The following is a 17794-nucleotide window of genomic DNA, read 5'->3' on the forward strand; positions in this document are numbered from 1 at the left end:
TTTTAGTAATTTTAATCATATTTTCTCTCTTTGTTGTCAAAGTTGATTATTATAAAAAGTCAATTATAAGAAACTTTATAAAATATAATAAATAATTTAGATATGCAGCATTTGAAACTTATTTGTCAATTATATTTTTTATGAACAATTTTAGTAATTTTAATCATATTTTCTCTCTTTGTTGTCAAAGCTGATTATTATAAAAAGTTGTATCATTTTATATATATATAGTTATCATAGGTCCTTGACTATAAAAAATATTATATAATATACAAACAATAATTGTAATACTCTAAATTACACTATATATATATATATATAATTTTTTTTATCAAATAAATTTACATGAAAAATAGATCTCAAATTAATTGAAAAAAGAAAAAAAAATTTAATGGATGACCTATTAGATTTAAGACATTTTATATATGATAAAGGATGAATTTCATGAGCAGCATACATACATATAGACACCGTTGACTATAATATTGTTACATCTCTTCAGATACAACCATGCATCCATTATTTTTTCACAAATTGTTTCCATATATTTCATATTCTACGATGTGAATGATGTTGAAATAAAATTTGTATTGTTACTTATTCTACCACTATAAATATCAAAGGATATATACCAAAAATTTAAGTATAGTATTCATTAAAAAATGTAGATAAAATTTTTTTTCTAAATGTGGCCTACCAGCCAGGTGTCGTATTTGCTAAACGTCGCATACGTCTGAAAGAGAAAATAAGTGAATAAATGGTATGTCATATTCATCATCATAAAATACACACAAGACTATATAGTTAATCCTTACCGAGTATTTCGATCCTGGTCGCGTATCTTCTTCTCCATCTCCGCGTCCGTTAAAGTTTCCAAGAATGGCGCCCATTGATCAGCCTCTGATGGAGGTCTGAAAGGGACCTCTACGGTCGGAAGCGGCGCTTCGGAAAATGCATATGTTCTCTGATGCCATGACAATTGTCCACGTACACTGCAAATATACATAAGTGTACATATAGTGTATAAATAATGAGGAAAGCATTCGAAATAATTAATATATTCATTTCATGTTAATTCCATTGATATTCCTTTAATAAATTATACATTATCAGACTGTCTCAAATCTTATAAAAAATATATATTTCCAAATATATATTTCCAAACTGTCTCAAATCTTATAAAAAATATATATTTCCAAATATATTTACTCAAAATTCGAAGAGAAAGAATATTTTCAAGATTTTTAAAATACAATTTTCTATAATAAGATTTTTTATTGTACGTGTTTCCTTTTGCTTTTACAAATTTACTCACAAGGAAAAATAAATTTACTACAAAGGAAAAACCACTTAAATTTCAAATGCTAAATTTGCATATGACTGAAAAAAATTAAATAGCTTTTCCAAAATAAACATTTTTATATTTTTATCACTAAAAATTATAATAAAGAATATGTACTGTATATTCAATATCTTGCTAAAAGAGACAAATATATATTTATAATACATTTTAAACACATAATTTAAACTTAGTTTATTAGTAGATTGCTTATACTATAACAGTAAAATAATCAAAGAATTTCTAAAAAATTTTCTGAGTCTCAATAAAATTCCATAAGAATTCCCTGACTTTTCAAGCTACAAAAAAAATCCCTGAGAATTTCAGAGAGACTAGACACCCTAATTGCTAATTTAGATAATAGAAAATATAATTCACATTGTGCATGTATAGCTATATGATATCATTCTGCATAAATACAATTTTACAGTTGTAGAACGAGTAAACAGTTACATTATTTTACCTGTAAGCGATGGCGGTGACAAATTCTCCACCGAGACCGAGTTCCGCGCAAAGCTTCATCGCAAATTTCTCCGGATTGTTCTCTTTCTCAGACATATCCCATTCTACTTGATCTACTAAGGACGTATTGCCTACATGTATGTTTAATTTTATTATCACTCGCTGATCGCATTGATCTTCCAAAATTGTCTCCTGTGGAAATGCTTCTATTTGTTGCCTTATCGCTTGCGCAATTGCAGGGACAAATGTTAATGGATTCAAGTCTAAATCATCACATAGTACTTCGGCGAATTGCTCAGGTGTTATGAGACTTTCTGTGAAACAAAAAATCTAATTTATCAGAGTTCTTTTTATTATTGAAATCTTTATTATCTATAAATATGTACCGTTTTTATTCCAAGTGAAAGTGTCCCTTAGTTTCTGACCTTCAATTTCCATATCTAAACGAATCGGAACAAGCATTTCTTGTTGTGCTGCATTTTCCAAGTTTGCTGAGGGATCTGTATCGTCGAAACTACATCCAAAATAAAAGCATAAAGATTATAATTGCTACATAAAATATAGAATTTCATATTTATTTGTTTGATTGCAAAATTTCTTACCATAATGGAAACGTTCTAACTTTTTTATTGTGTACTCGATTGCGATTTATTGGCGTAGCTTGAGGAACTGCATCCAGGTGTGAACTGTTTGGCAAACTGGGTACCCATGCCATTGATTTCTTGGATTTACCTTCTCTGGGTGCCGGTGGCTCAGTTGAATGCACAGATACAGCTTTGTACTTATCATCATTGCCTTCTATGATATCTTCTACCTCGCTAGCTCTCAACAGTGAAACACTGGATGCCAGAACATGTTGGCTTAATCCAAGCTCTACCAATTTCTTACGTTCGTCATTGGTTATGGATCTCCTAAACATGCCAGGATATCGTTTATACAAAGACCCACGAAAAAGACGCAGGTAATTGCCAACTTCCGATCCAATGCAGTAATATTCTCCATTTTCTTCTACTTGGAAACTTATGGGTTTGTCTCCGTAGGTGCGTAACGCCATTTTGATGGCAATGTTGCTGTAAATTTTAAAATGAATCAAGTTTCATCTTACAAAGTGAAAATTAATTTAAGATCGCAAAACAATTATACAATGAGATATAAAAATTTCAATATATCTGGCATATTAGATAATTATTAAATTTGGGAAAATTGGCAAAATAATTAAATTAATGAAGAGGATTTACTAACTAATTAACAGATTTATTGCATTTATCTGTATTCTATTTTTTTTTTAATTTATGAAAATCAATGCTCTTCTATTAAATATTCATCATAGTAGATACAAAATTAATAATATTGAATGTACTGTGTTTTGAAGTAAATATTTTCGAGCAATTTCAGAACTTATAGATATAAATTCTTAAACTCACATGAAAGAAAGATAATTTTCATCCACTCGCGTTTACAAACTCTCATTTAATCTATCTCATAAATCTTTTCTGTTATGCATTTGTTTACATTTTTTGATACGTATTTAGGCTAGATGTATAGCAATTCGTTATCAAAAATCAAGATCTCATTAATTTTTTTTTTTTTACATAGACTAATGAATACACAAAGGAAGGATAATTATGTTAAGACATATTACCACAGGCAAGTAAATATAATACTCACACTGATAATGAATTATCAACTACTAATAATGAGTTCTATTATGGTTCTATTAACATATCGGAGCTACAAACAGTACAAACCCTCTAATAAGAGTCTGAATTACTCCATAGACTACTCATTCAGTATAGAATTCAATTCTTATATGATTGATTCCGCCATTGGCTGCGTTCAGCAGAAAAAGCTGCTTTGCAACTGTTATAAAATGCGTGAGCCTGATTGGTGTATGCTCTTAATTTTGACTGAATCTAAGAGCATACACCAATCAGATTCACGAATTTTACAACAGTTGCAAAGCAGCTTTTCCTGCTGAACGCAGCCATTCTTGACCAAAAAAAATGCCAACCAATCAGGAAAAACTCCAGACTTCGACTCGACGGTTTTTCGAGATGACGAGAGCGTCTCGCTTGACAGCCAATTATATCAATTCGTGCCTAGGGTAACCCTTAGGGTCTCTAGGGTAACCAGCAGAGATTGACCAATCAGGGAGTTCTATTTTGAATCGGCCAATAGGCGACGTGGTAATCCGAAATAACAATATCTAATGTCAAGTACACACGTTTCACGTTCAGCGATAACCAATCGGGGCCAATTCGCTTATCGATAACTCCGCGAAGCCTGTCACCTGTCATCTACATGTGCGCGGAGCCTTCGTGCTCCGATAACGCGCGGCGAGGTGTCAAACGCCAGTATCATCGTACGGTGTCACTTGCACTCTAGCAGAAGGAATAACTCCTTTCCGAAGTGGGTGGCATCTCGATCCGGTTCTCGCGGTTGTCTGCGGATAACCTTCGATTGTTTCGCTCGCCCCTTCTCCGTTTCAGTCGCTGTAACAAAATAGACAGGTATTAACGAGCGAGCAGATGCAACCGTTCGAGATACTCCGTAACGTATCACGCTTTTATTCCCTTTTGTCATTAAAGGCCACACGTTTCCTTATCGCCTCCTCGTATCCACCTTCAAGACGTCTGTTGCATCATTTTTTTTTTCCGGGCGAGCTCGATGTAGCTTGACATTTAGTATCTTTATCGGCGAGAGAGTTAGCGTTATGACACCATAGATTTTGGACATTGATCCAGTTTGCTATATAGCAAGGTTGACAGTGAGGTTGAATTTTATCTCGTTCAATTGGTGTCAAATCAAATTGTAGGAGAAACTATATAGCTATAGACTATCCCATACAGTACAGAATATTGCAGCAATATTATTAATATTGTTGTAACATTGCAGCAACATTGCAATATTGCCGCAATATTACTGCAAAGTTCTGTGCTGTATGGGATATCTCTTATTATTTAATTTCTTCACTATAGATATTTATTACCTCTCCTCTCATTTGCATCGCCCTCAGCTGATGAATTTTATATTTATTGCATTTTATTCTTGCTGCTTTAATCCTATCATTGAATTTTGATAATTAATTTTAAATATAAATTTGATAATTAATTTTAAATATAAATTTGATAGTTAATTTTAATAAAATTTGACTTGTGTGGGAAAAATTTACATAAATTATCGATTTCATTAATTAATCTTACTTCAAATAAGTTTATATATTATTATGATTACTTATAATTAAGTAATTATTGAGATTTCATTTTCGTGTATTTTGAATCAAAAATTCTACAATTTTATTCAAAATATAACTCTACAAGCTATGCAATGAAATTTTTTATTTAATTCCACTGCAGATATCTCAAAATTATTACCTCCTCTCTCATCCTCTCGGAATTATTATCTTCCTTTTAGCTCATGTGAATTTTGACGCATCCATTACATGTTATTCTTACTACTTTGATCCTATCTATTGATCCTATCTATTGAATATTTTGGTAATATTATTGTATAGTTAATTTTAGTAAAATTTGACGTGTAATAAAAATGTTTATTTTACTTTAAAATTTTTATATGATATAAATTATCAATTTTATTCATTATTCTAGATAAGTTTATATATATATATATATATATATATATATATATATATATATATATATATAAACTTATCTAGAATAATGAATAAAATTTATAATTGAAATATATATATATATAATTACTTATCTAGAATAATGAATAAAATTGATAATTGAAATATATATATATATATATACTATATATATATATATATATATATATATATATATATATATATATATATATAATTACAATTACTGATTAAGTAATTAATGAGACTTTAGTACTTTTATTGAGAAATTAGTGATGTTAGATTGAAGAAAAATAGATAAAAATAAAGTTTTTTAATATTGTGCATATTGAATGTGCGATATTAAAGATTTTATCCATAGGTTATAAATTTATATAATTTATATATTTTGTTACATGCTACGCTACATAGACAGGATGACCGATTCGAAGTATTTTACTACTACAAAAAAGGGGGAGATATTTGAGCTCAAGTCAGAACTGAATAATGAGAAAAAAGAGAAGAAAAAAGAAGCTGTAAAGAAGGTAAAAATAAAAACTTACTACTAATATATGTCGTTTTTAAATTTTTTTTCAATATATTAAAGAACTTTTATTATTTAATATGCAAAGAGATAAATAAATTATATATGTTGCATTAAAAAGAAATATACATAATTAAAACAGCAATACATTATTATAGACCAGCAAGATATACTATATGATTGCATTATTCTACTTATTGCAAATCATCTAATTAATATAAAACATAAATTATATGTATTAATAACAAATGATGTGCAATATATCAGCATAAAACTTGTTTTAAAAAGTAACAATGTAGAGTAAAATTAATTAATCTTAATAAAAATTAAATAATAAAAAAAAATTTCTATATCTACTATAAAATATTGCATTTTATATTGTATGTAATAGAAAGTAAACTTATGTCACAATAATGTTATATTATTTAATAACACAATTTATTGTTGTTAATTATTTATCCAGGTTATTGCTTCTATGACAGTCGGGAAAGACGTGTCTGCGTTGTTTCCTGATGTAGTGAACTGCATGCAGACTGACAATTTAGAGCTGAAAAAATTGGTGTATCTGTATCTGATGAACTATGCCAAGAGTCAACCCGACATGGCCATCATGGCAGTCAACACGTTCGTCAAGGTAACGTAGCTTAGAAACTCGCCAATTCAATTCATGATCACGATTTTATTATTTAACGTGCACTTTTACCTTCTATTACATATTTCTTAATGATACTGGGTAACGTTCAGAGTCTGTCTGTAAAGAGAGGCAAGCTGAAAAAAAAATTATCCATTCTTATGTATATTAAATCTTTCTCTCTCATATTGGTATTGTAAATACATCCTCTTATCGGATATTATCCTCGCTGTGTCTATTTTACAGCGTGCCTCGCACTGTATACAGACTGTGCTTTGCAAATTACAGTTTGCACAGGGCTGTCTGCGTTATGGGACGGAATGTAACTTTTTCGTTCATTATGACTGAACTGTTCATTTTTCAAAGGGCACAGAGGGAAAGGGGAGACAATGGGAGTGATCTGGACTTTGGTTGCTCCAATATTGTATATTTTCATAATTTAATTATTTATTAATTAATTATTATTCCTCAACAATCGAATATTATATAATGATGAAATGTGAGAAAACATTTCCTTTTTTTGTAACATCATTTTATATGCAAAACCAAATTCCAGAATGTACTCCATTATATTAATAACCTATTATATTGATATATAAATATTTACATGTAATGATTAGATACAATATAATATATATTTACATGTAAAGATTGTTAAAAAATAATTAATTGAATAATTTATAAAATCTCGTACGTATATTACTTTCCTCACGCTAATGCACTAATATGAATCTTATTTTTTCGGAATATTAAGCATGTATAACTTAAAATCACGCAAATTTCAATTTTTATCGAAAATGCTTTAAACAGATATATTTTTATATTTCTCGCATTGCTATATTATTTATGATATAAATATATTTTAAATCGAATTTTAAATTACACAAATACCATTTCAAAGAATGATAGATTCAAATGTTAATCTTTTATTCACAAATTTCTAATGTGCAGGAGCATGAAGAATGTGATTCCTTAAATGTTTATTTCATATATATATATATATATATATATATATATATATATATATATATATATATATATGTGTGTGTATATGTATGTATGTATATACAGGATGGGCCATTTTAATCCGTCCACGGGAATATCTCTTCAGGTAGGAGCGATAGCGGAAAATGCCTCAGACAAAAGTTGTATGGCTTGAAGGGGGTCATAAGATGGTGTCATTGGTTTGACCTTGAAAAGTCGTTTAAAGGTCACGTGAAGGTCACCTTCAATTTTTTAAATGGAACCCCCTATTTTTTATTACTTATTCTTGTAGCTTATCTCGAGAGCTTTCCAAAACACTATAATAAAGTATTTCTTCATTGAGTACTTTTCGCGTTATGAGACTTGAAATAATTTCTTAATTTTACATAAACCATAAAATATCTAGTAAAATATTCATTTTTCGATTATCTAACCTTAATACTTTTATGTACAAAATAATGAGAGAAATCAATTGGTGTAAGGAAACCACATAGTTGTTTTTAAGAAAAAATATGTAATTGTTAATTGCAAATTACATATTTTTTTTTAAAAACAATATATAACTGTTTTCTTTACGCCAATTGATTCCTCTCATTATTTTGTACATAAAAGTATTAAGATAAGATAATCGAAAAATGAATATTTTACTAGATATCTTATGGTTTATGTAAAATTAAGAAATTATTTCAAGCCTCATAACTCGAAAAGTACTCAATGAAGAAATACTTTATTATAGTGTTTTGGAAAGCTCTCGAGATAAGCTACAAGAATAAGTAATAAAAAATAGGGGGTTCCATTTAAAAAATTAAAGGTGACCTTCACGTGACCTTTAAACGACTTTTCAAGGTCAAACCAATGACACCATCTTATGACCCCCTTCAAGCCATATAACTTTTGTCTGAGGCATTTTCGCTATCGCCCTTACCTGAGGAGATATTCCCGTGGACGGATTAAAATGGCCCACCCTGTATATATATATAATTGCAATCGGTGCTTGTGTATAAAGATCATATTTACTAATTGCACGCACAATTTGTATCATTCTCAAAATTTCAGTGTATCTATAATGAATGTAATTCGTGTTATAAATATAATACTTTATAATGCAAATAATATATATAAATATATATTTTGTAAATATGCTCTTTTCTATGTTAGATACATATACATATGTATCTTGTTTAAGTTATCTTTATTTGCATGGCGCTGATATTGGTGTAACATTCGTAATTTAACTTTCTTCTCATAAAACCAGCAATTGTATAAAAGAAAAGGAAAAAAAGAACTTACAATACCTCGTGCTCTTTAAAAAATGACCAGTTCTTGATCACGCACTACTTTATAAATGACTGATAAGTATATAGTATTTAACACTTAATGAAAAATGGTGACGGTGACCAATTTGACCTTTTTCGTTCTGACACGCAAAAGGAGCTAGCGACATCTCCGATGACAAAGGTACCAAATGCTATTTTACTTTGTTAAAATTCATGGGTTGAGATAGATAGCCACTACTGTGACTAGACTTGAATCCCTGGCTTGCCCGATTTTTGCGCAGGACTGCGAGGATCCAAATCCGCTGATTCGCGCGCTAGCAGTTCGCACGATGGGATGCATACGCGTCGACAAGATAACCGAGTATCTGTGCGAGCCGCTGCGTAAGTGTCTGAAGGACGAGGATCCATATGTACGCAAGACCGCAGCCGTGTGCGTCGCCAAACTTTATGACATTAACGCAGCCTTGGTCGAGGACCAGGGATTTCTGGATCAATTGAAGGATCTCCTGTCCGATAGCAATCCAATGGTACGCTAGCTTTCTACTCTCTCAGAGCTTGGTAGATCTTAAATATACAATATAGCAAATCAACACTTTCAGATTTTACACATTAAACGTTTCTCTGCATATATTACATATGATATAATGTTAGAAAAATTGGTAAAAGAGAAATTTTTAAATAAGAGAGATTAAAACGATTTTAATTATTATTTTCTAAAAAAACTATAAGACTAAATAGTGTGATAATACAGTGACGATTGTTGCTAGGTTGTTGCAAATGCGGTAGCTGCATTGTCTGAGATCAACGAGGCTAGTCCGAGTGGTCAACCGTTGGTGGAGATGAATGCACAGACCATAAACAAACTACTGACAGCACTTAACGAGTGTACAGAATGGGGCCAAGTTTTCATCCTGGATTCACTGGCGAATTATTCGCCAAAGGACGATCGCGAGGCGCAAAGCATCTGCGAACGGATCACTCCACGCCTGGCACATGCTAATGCTGCAGTCGTGCTTTCTGCTGTCAAGGTAAACGTATTATGAATAAATTGCAGAAGAAGAGAAGACTTTGATAAAACACACATTTTATACAATTTATGTATTTCAAGTAATTTTTGTATTTTAAGTACATTAGCTTTAGAATCTAAGAATTAAAAGAAATAAATACCTCAAGTTTTTATCTCTTTAAAGAGCCTTTAAAGTAATCTTCAAGAATTTGTAGTTTTATTTTTTGGATAATTTTACCGCACATTAATTGAGTTTGCTTCGATATCACAGGTATTAATGAAATTGATGGAGATGTTGCAATCCGAATCGGACTTTGTCGGCACACTTACGAAGAAATTGGCGCCACCTCTTGTCACATTACTGAGCTCCGAGCCAGAGGTTCAATATGTCGCATTAAGAAACATCAACCTCATCGTACAAAAGCGACCCGACATTTTGAAACACGAGATGAAAGTATTCTTTGTCAAATACAACGATCCGATATATGTAAAACTGGAGAAGCTGGATATTATGATTCGTTTAGCGTCGCAAGCCAATATTGCTCAAGTTCTGTCGGAGTTGAAAGAATATGCTACTGAAGTTGACGTGGATTTTGTAAGGAAGGCTGTGAGGGCTATCGGTCGGTGCGCCATAAAAGTTGAACCATCCGCGGAACGTTGTGTTTCCACATTGCTAGATCTGATACAAACCAAGGTAATTAAATAAAAGATGTCTTGGAGTAGAGAGAATGATCAAACTTAGAAGTATTCTTTTTTAATCTTTTTATTCATTTTTATTCTTTCTTTGAATCTCTTTTTATTCTTTTTAATATACTATTGCTTTTTTAAAATTATTTATTATCATTTATGATCTCTCTTTTAATTTTTTAACTTTTTTCAGGTGAATTATGTCGTTCAAGAAGCGATTGTGGTAATAAAAGATATCTTCCGCAAATATCCTAATAAATATGAAAGCATAATTTCGACTCTATGCGAGAATCTGGACACACTTGACGAGCCTGAGGCGCGTGCTTCTATGATTTGGATCATTGGAGAATACGCGGAGCGCATCGATAATGCAGATGAACTGTTAGAGAGCTTCCTGGAAGGATTCCACGACGAGAACACGCAGGTGCAGCTTCAACTGCTCACGGCGATCGTGAAATTGTTCCTCAAGAGACCAACAGATACGCAAGAGTTGGTTCAGCAAGTGCTCAGTCTGGCCACCCAGGATTCCGACAATCCCGATCTGCGAGACCGCGGTTTTATTTACTGGCGACTGTTAAGCACCGATCCGGCGGCAGCTAAGGAGGTGGTGCTCGCGGAAAAGCCTCTGATTTCGGAGGAAACAGATCTGCTGGAGCCGACGCTGTTGGACGAATTGATTTGCCATATTTCGAGCTTGGCGTCCGTGTATCACAAACCTCCCACGGCATTCGTGGAGGGCAGAGCTGCAGGCGCTAGAAAGTCCTTACCTGCTAGAAGCAATTCAAACGAAGAGTCCCGCACAAATACACAGCCTCACGCGCAGGTTATACCCGCTCAAGATTCCCTGATAGGCGACCTCCTCAGCATGGACATTGGTAGGCGAATACTAGATTCGATAATCGAAAAATTAAAATAAGTAATAACATACAGGATGTTTCACACATAAAGTATTACAAGATGTTTTCTCCAAAATGTGATTATCGTACAAAAAAATGTTTTAGACAAAATTTATAGTCTTGAAAGAGAAAAATAATTTTGAATTTTAGCTAAGATCATTTTTCAAGATCATATAAAGGTAGACTTTTTTTTTTAATAAAACCAATCCTAATTTATTTATATAAATCGATTTTTCAATATTTGGCGTAAAAAATTATAAAAATAGAATAGTCAAAAATTGAATAGTTTGTGAGATATTTTGTACTTTAATTTTTGACATAATTTTACAAAAATCATGAAATATCGGAAAATATTTCTTTTATGCACAAAATAATAATAAGAATCAATTGATATAAAGAAAATACAATTGTTTTTAAGAAAAACCTTTTAAAAAATTATGTAGCTGCCCGTTGCAAATTTATATTTTTTCATAAAAACAAATCATTCTATTCTTATAATTTTTAATATTAAATATTGTGAGAAAGCATTTTATTAAAAAAGTAGAAATAATTTCATTTAAAAAAAATTAAGTTTACCTTCGCATGTAATCTTGAAAAATAATTTTAATTAAAATTGAAGATTGTCAACTTTTTCTCTCTCAGAACCCTATAAACTTTATCTAAAATATTTTTTTATACAACAAAAAAAATTCAAATTTCAGAGAAAATATATTGTAGTAACATGTTGTATAAATTTAACATGTATAAAACATAAAATATTCTAATCAGTCTTTTCTTAAAATAGTATGTTAACTTTTATATTATTTTCTAAATCACGGATAAAAAAAACTATCCTATTGTCCATGTCCAATTATTCATTATTTTAGATCATCTATTTACATAGTAATGTTCAATGTTTCCTCTCTTTCAGGTGGACCTCAGGCGACAATGGCCACACCGACGCCCGCGCCACAATCGGCGGGATTAGGACTGGATCTTCTAGGCGGCGGTTTGGATGGAATTCTAAGCAATACCGATAACACAAGCGCAGCGCCAGTCGTTTCTCAGAGTACAACAGGTCTCCTCGGTGACATATTCGGCTTCAACCAAGGTCCCGTGTCTTATGTACCTCCTAAAGTTAACTGGCTGCCGGCCGAAAAAGGCAAAGGCTTCGACATTTGGGGCACTTTCTCGAGAAAGTAATTAATATGAAATATATGATATATCAATTAATATAGATTAATATATCGCGTTTTCAATGAATAATTATACCGCGTAAAATGTCATATTAATATCGTCATATTAATAGGAACGGACAGATTAGCATGGATATGACTTTCACAAATAAGGCGATGCAACCCATGGGAGGATTCGCGATACAGCTCAACAAAAATAGCTTTGGATTGACGCCGGCGGCTCCGTTGCAAGTACCAGCTCCTCTGAATCCCGGAGCGAGTGTAGAAACGAGCATTATATTGTCTACCGCGGGTGCAGTGCAACGCATGGAGCCCTTGAATAATCTTCAAGTCGCTATTAAGAACAATATCGACGTTTTCTACTTTGCGTGTATCGTCCCGATGAACGTGTACTTCGCAGAGGATGGCCAATTGGACAAGAGAGTATTTCTTTCAACTTGGAAAGATATACCTGCACAAAATGAGGTAACAATATCACTGACTTCTATATCTAAATGCACTGACTTCTATATCTTTATGCAAAGACATTTTGTAAGATTTACAAAATTGATAATGAATAAAAATTTTTAAGAAAAATACATATATTACTTGCAGGTACAATATACGCTAAATGGAGTAATGTTGACCGCGGATCAAGTTGTGCAAAAAATGCAACAAAACAATGTCTTCACAATTGCCAAAAGAAATGTAGAAGGCCAGGATATGCTTTATCAGTCTCTCAAGTTGACAAATAATGTCTGGGTGTTGAATGAATTGAAGATTCAGCCAGGCAATCCTGATGTCACAGTAGGTTTAATACAGGATCTTCAATTTTAATTTTTTTAACACACAGTCATCTCTGGGAAATTTTTATGATCATTTAAAGAAATTTAATCAAATTATAATTATTTCATTCCAAGAGACATATTTTATCATCAGTGTAACTTTATTCTGAATTAGAGAATAATTTTTTAAGTAGCTATTAATTTTGGAAATAATCATGGGAAGATTATTACATGTATTTATAGTTTCTCATAAATTCCAGTTTTTTCATAATTATTTCTCTAATTGCAGTTATCCCTGAAATCTCGGTCGGTGGAAGTCGCTCCTGGAGTATTTCAAGCATACAACGCAATCTTACATTCTTAAGTTTTCCTTTTTTTTATCAATTAAAATATTGCCATAAAATGCGAATTATAAAAAATATTATATAGCACGCAAGCATGCGCAGCAGTTTATTTATAGAAGCTATCTGTGTTACATCCGCGTATCGTACATAAGATTTGAATATCTTGAGATACAGTATCATAGAAATCTCTCTTTCCCTCTGTTATATATTGTCGAATTTATTATAAAAATAATCGCAGACATATATGAAAATAAAAATTTATGATTATATCTGTTTTTATTTATGCGTTTTTTTATAAATTGCAGACATAACATTATTGCACACATATATATATTCATGTGTATAGAATAAAATAAAATTTAGAAATCAATGTAAAAATTGTAGAATACATGTTTAAAGCATAATCTGTTTTGTAAAAATTAAGTTTCCTTTTCAAAATATTTTAAAAATAAATTTAATTAAAATTAAATCAAATATATGGTTTAACAACTCGAATTTTACTAATAAAATTTCTTGCAAGATAATTGCAATTAATTTATCATTCATAAATTCACAATATATGAAGATTTGGTTCCAAATTTAAAAAAAATATCTTTAATATAGATTTTTCGCATTCAGTGCAATATATTTTATATAATATACAAGTAGAACATGTTCAATAAAAGAATGTTATAATGTGATTGTATTTATTTATTGAATATAAAGAGAAGCATTAAATACATCACGTAAAATTAACATTGAACTTTTCTTCTAAAGGAGCAGCCTTCCGTTAATCTTGCTTTCCCACCTGTTGGTGTGCAAAGTATCGTACGGCATCCGTCACATTCTACTGGTCTCTGGGCATGGGAAAATATAGTTTTTATGGCGTAACAGCCCGGGCATTTGACATCCATGAAGTAACTGTTAGGCTTCTGCACAAGCCTTTTCAGCTTATGTTTCCTCTTTTCCTCAATGGGACTGGGATGCAAAAAGTCTCTGGCCAATGGCATTCTGCAAAACAGAATTAGCTGTTGAAAAATCGCTAAAAATATTCAGTTTGTTCTGTCAAACAGCGAGCATATCTTTGCACACACGTTTATACTGTTTGTTCTCTTGAGAGCAACAAGATATATACATAACATTGTGCAATCTTGTCTAATAAGTGACATTAGAACCATGTGAATAAAGAAAAGACTCAAGTAAGAGTGCAAATTTTGATTTTTAATCGGTAAGTTGACAGTTCAACGCTGACATAAATACGATGGAATGAAAGTGCGAACTAATTTGATTTTTTGGTTACTGTAATATTTTTTCTGATTCATGTGACAATGGGCGACAAAGCGGCCGAAATGCCGCTACGATATCTACATCGAATAACTTATCCACGAGCTGATTGATTCTGTCGCTTTACGAATAAATGAGATGCGTGTGACAGCGAATAAAACAATATGCGTACTTGCGTGATTTACTGCGTATTTTTCGTCTCAATTTCAATAATTACAATCGTAACCACGTGTTTAGTACAACGTTACGAACTGGAAAGGAACATTCTCGGACTCGATGCGAAACATTTTAATCCCTAAAACCCCTCGTCAGTATTGCCAACTGTTTCCTGACGACATTAAGCCTAGTTTACATCGATCGTTTGATCAGAGAGAAGAATGAGAGGTGTCACGGCCCGCTTTTAGGTGATCCCTGAAAGCGATACGCCCTCTGTGGACCTTGAAAACGTGCACCTAAACTACGAAGCCAAGGTGCACGAATGTTCTCAGAGGGTAACATATAAGGTGCACAATTTCTGGTTCTGTTCCGTGCTATGTGCACAAAATGTCGGTAGCACCAGTGCTGTATAGCAAGGTGCTCACGTATATCAAATAAATTTTAATATAAATGAGAAATGACGAATTTGCGATCCTCTCTCTCTCTCTCTCTCTCTCTCTCTCTCTCTATATATATATATATATATATATATTTTTTTTTTTTTTTTTATTATATGAATGCAATGAGCAGCGACATATTGTTTAAGAACAATCATGTTTTCTTTACATTAACTGATTCCTCTTATTATTCTGTGCATAAAATTATTAAAGTAAAATAATTGAAAAATGAACATTTTATCAGATATTTTATAATTTATATAAAATTATGTCAACTTAAAGAATCAAATATCTCGTTAACTATTCAATGTGTGTGTGTTTGTGTGTGTGTGTGTAGCGTACACGGGAGTTATGTGAGCAAGCGAGAAGGTAATAAGAGAGAGCAAAATGGCAATAAGAGTGAGCGAGATAGCAATAGCACGAGCAACGAAGACTCGGAAATCGAGTGTTTCTTGCAGCCTGGCATACTATTTCTCTCTCGCTCGCTCCTATTACTATCTCGCTCGCTTCTGTTATTGTTTCACTCGCTCTTACGTACTCATATACTGTCATGTTCATCTCGTTATCAAACCTGCCGCTGGCAAGCGGCCGATGACAAATTGTGACAAATAAATAAGTTAATCATTTTAAGATATATTTATAAGGATATGCGAGTAATTTTAATGGAATAATGAAAATTTTGCGATTAAAATAACATCAAACACGGTATCAATCGGATAAACGTAGTTAAATATATAATCAAAATTTTTATTATCAGACCAATTAAAAATTATCCGATTTACGTCGTGTTTGATATCATTTTAATCGCAAAAATCTCAATAATTCATTAAAATTACTTTCATATCGATAAAATAAAAAATAAAAGTTTCAGTTTTTACTTTATAATCTCGTAAATTGCGAATGGATAGAGGAAGTGAAGAAGCCGATTGTAAGAGACTTCGGAATTCTTTGATGATAGGTCATCTCGCTCGCTCTCGACTCGCGGTTTCGCTGTCGCTCTCGCACTTGACAGGTCGTAAAGATAAGCGGACTCGGCTTCCTCGCGAATGTAAACATCTTATAAAATAAAAACTGAAACTCCTATTTTTTATTTTATTCATTTGAAAGTAATTTTAATGAATTATTGAGATTTTTGCGATTAAAATGATATCAAACACGACGTAAATCGGATAATTTTTAATTGGTCTGATAATAAAAATTTTGATTATATATTTAACTACGTTTATCCGATTGATACCGTGTTTGATGTTATTTTAATCGCAAAATTTTCATTATTCCATTAAAATTACTCCCTTACCCTTATAAATATATCTTAAAATAATTAACTTATTTATTTGTTATAATTTGTCATCGGCCGCTTGCCAGCGGCAGATTTGATAACGAGATGAGCATGACAATACATGAGTACGTAAGAGCGAGTGAAACAATAACAGAAGCGAGCGAGATAGTAATAGGAGCGAGCGAGAGAGAAATAGTATGCCAGGCTGCAAGAAACACTCGATTTCCGAGTCTTCGTTGCTCGTGCTATTGCTATCTCGCTCACTCTTATTGCCATTTTGCTCTCTCTTATTACCTTCTCGCTTGCTCACATAACTCCCGTGTACGCTACACACACACACACAAACACACACACATTGAATAGTTAACGAGATATTTGATTCTTTAAGTTGACATAATTTTATATAAATTATAAAATATCTGATAAAATGTTCATTTTTCAATTATTTTACTTTAATAATTTTATGCACAGAATAATAAGAGGAATCAGTTAATGTAAAGAAAACATGATTGTTCTTAAACAATATGTCGCTGCTCATTGCATTCATATAATAAAAAAAAAAAAAAAAATATATATATATATATATATATATATAGAGAGAGAGAGAGAGAGAGAGAGAGAGAGGATCGCAAATTCGTCATTTCTCATTTATATTAAAATTTATTTGATATACGTGAGCACCTTGCTATACAGCACTGGTGCTACCGACATTTTGTGCACATAGCACGGAACAGAACCAGAAATTGTGCACCTTATATGTTACCCTCTGAGAACATTCGTGCACCTTGGCTTCGTAGTTTAGGTGCACGTTTTCAAGGTCCACAGAGGGCGTATCGCTTTCAGGGATCACCTAAAAGCGGGCCGTGACACCTCTCATTCTTCTCTCTGGTTTGATACGCGCAGCAAATAAAACTAAAATAACTAGTAAATTAATTTAATCATTGGCTGAATCAATTCAAAT

At 31.9% G+C, this 17794-nt stretch overlaps 3 protein-coding genes across 6 annotated transcripts; 1 reads left to right on the forward strand and 2 right to left on the reverse strand.

Annotated features, from left to right (window-relative positions):
* Positions 1 to 458: 458 nt before the first annotated feature.
* On the reverse strand, positions 459 to 3572 carry Snr1 (SWI/SNF related, matrix associated, actin dependent regulator of chromatin, subfamily b, member 1). Of its 2 annotated transcripts, none has more exons than XM_083078403.1 (6): positions 3470 to 3572; positions 2404 to 2871; positions 2188 to 2315; positions 1803 to 2115; positions 816 to 992; positions 459 to 733 (listed from the first exon to the last, which is right to left on the reverse strand). In XM_083078403.1, exons 2-6 carry the CDS (start codon positions 2853 to 2855, stop codon positions 694 to 696), a joined length of 1110 nt encoding a protein of 369 aa, XP_082934529.1. In that variant the 5' UTR covers positions 2856 to 2871; positions 3470 to 3572; the 3' UTR covers positions 459 to 693. The 2 variants fall into 2 exon arrangements, with proteins under 2 accessions (XP_082934529.1, XP_082934530.1); XM_083078404.1 differs by lacking the exon at positions 3470 to 3572 and adding an exon at positions 3226 to 3432.
* A 538-nt stretch (positions 3573 to 4110) lies between these two features.
* Ap-1-2beta (adaptor protein complex 1/2, beta subunit) lies at positions 4111 to 13965 on the forward strand. 3 transcript variants are annotated; one of them, XM_083078407.1, is made up of 12 exons: positions 4111 to 4351; positions 5823 to 5935; positions 6398 to 6568; positions 8981 to 9007; positions 9108 to 9353; positions 9594 to 9854; positions 10104 to 10526; positions 10713 to 11394; positions 12326 to 12593; positions 12704 to 13055; positions 13185 to 13376; positions 13644 to 13965. In XM_083078407.1, exons 1-12 carry the CDS (start codon positions 4330 to 4332, stop codon positions 13716 to 13718), a joined length of 2832 nt encoding a protein of 943 aa, XP_082934533.1. In that variant the 5' UTR covers positions 4111 to 4329; the 3' UTR covers positions 13719 to 13965. The 3 variants fall into 3 exon arrangements, with proteins under 3 accessions (XP_082934533.1, XP_082934534.1, XP_082934535.1); XM_083078408.1 differs by having other exon boundaries at positions 4111 to 4311; XM_083078409.1 differs by lacking the exon at positions 8981 to 9007 and having other exon boundaries at positions 4112 to 4351.
* A 402-nt stretch (positions 13966 to 14367) lies between these two features.
* On the reverse strand, positions 14368 to 15285 carry Rps27 (ribosomal protein S27). Its single transcript, XM_083078410.1, has 2 exons — positions 15134 to 15285; positions 14368 to 14688 (listed from the first exon to the last, which is right to left on the reverse strand). Exon 2 carries the CDS (start codon positions 14685 to 14687, stop codon positions 14430 to 14432), a length of 258 nt encoding a protein of 85 aa, XP_082934536.1. The 5' UTR covers position 14688; positions 15134 to 15285; the 3' UTR covers positions 14368 to 14429.
* Between the last annotated feature and the right edge of the window lie 2509 nt (positions 15286 to 17794).

The sequence above is a fragment of the Camponotus vicinus genome, unplaced genomic scaffold (assembly GCF_025532165.1).
Source record: "Camponotus vicinus isolate PSW18456_S1 unplaced genomic scaffold, iyCamVici1.0 SCAF_1, whole genome shotgun sequence".
Taxonomy (NCBI): domain Eukaryota; kingdom Metazoa; phylum Arthropoda; class Insecta; order Hymenoptera; family Formicidae; genus Camponotus; species Camponotus vicinus.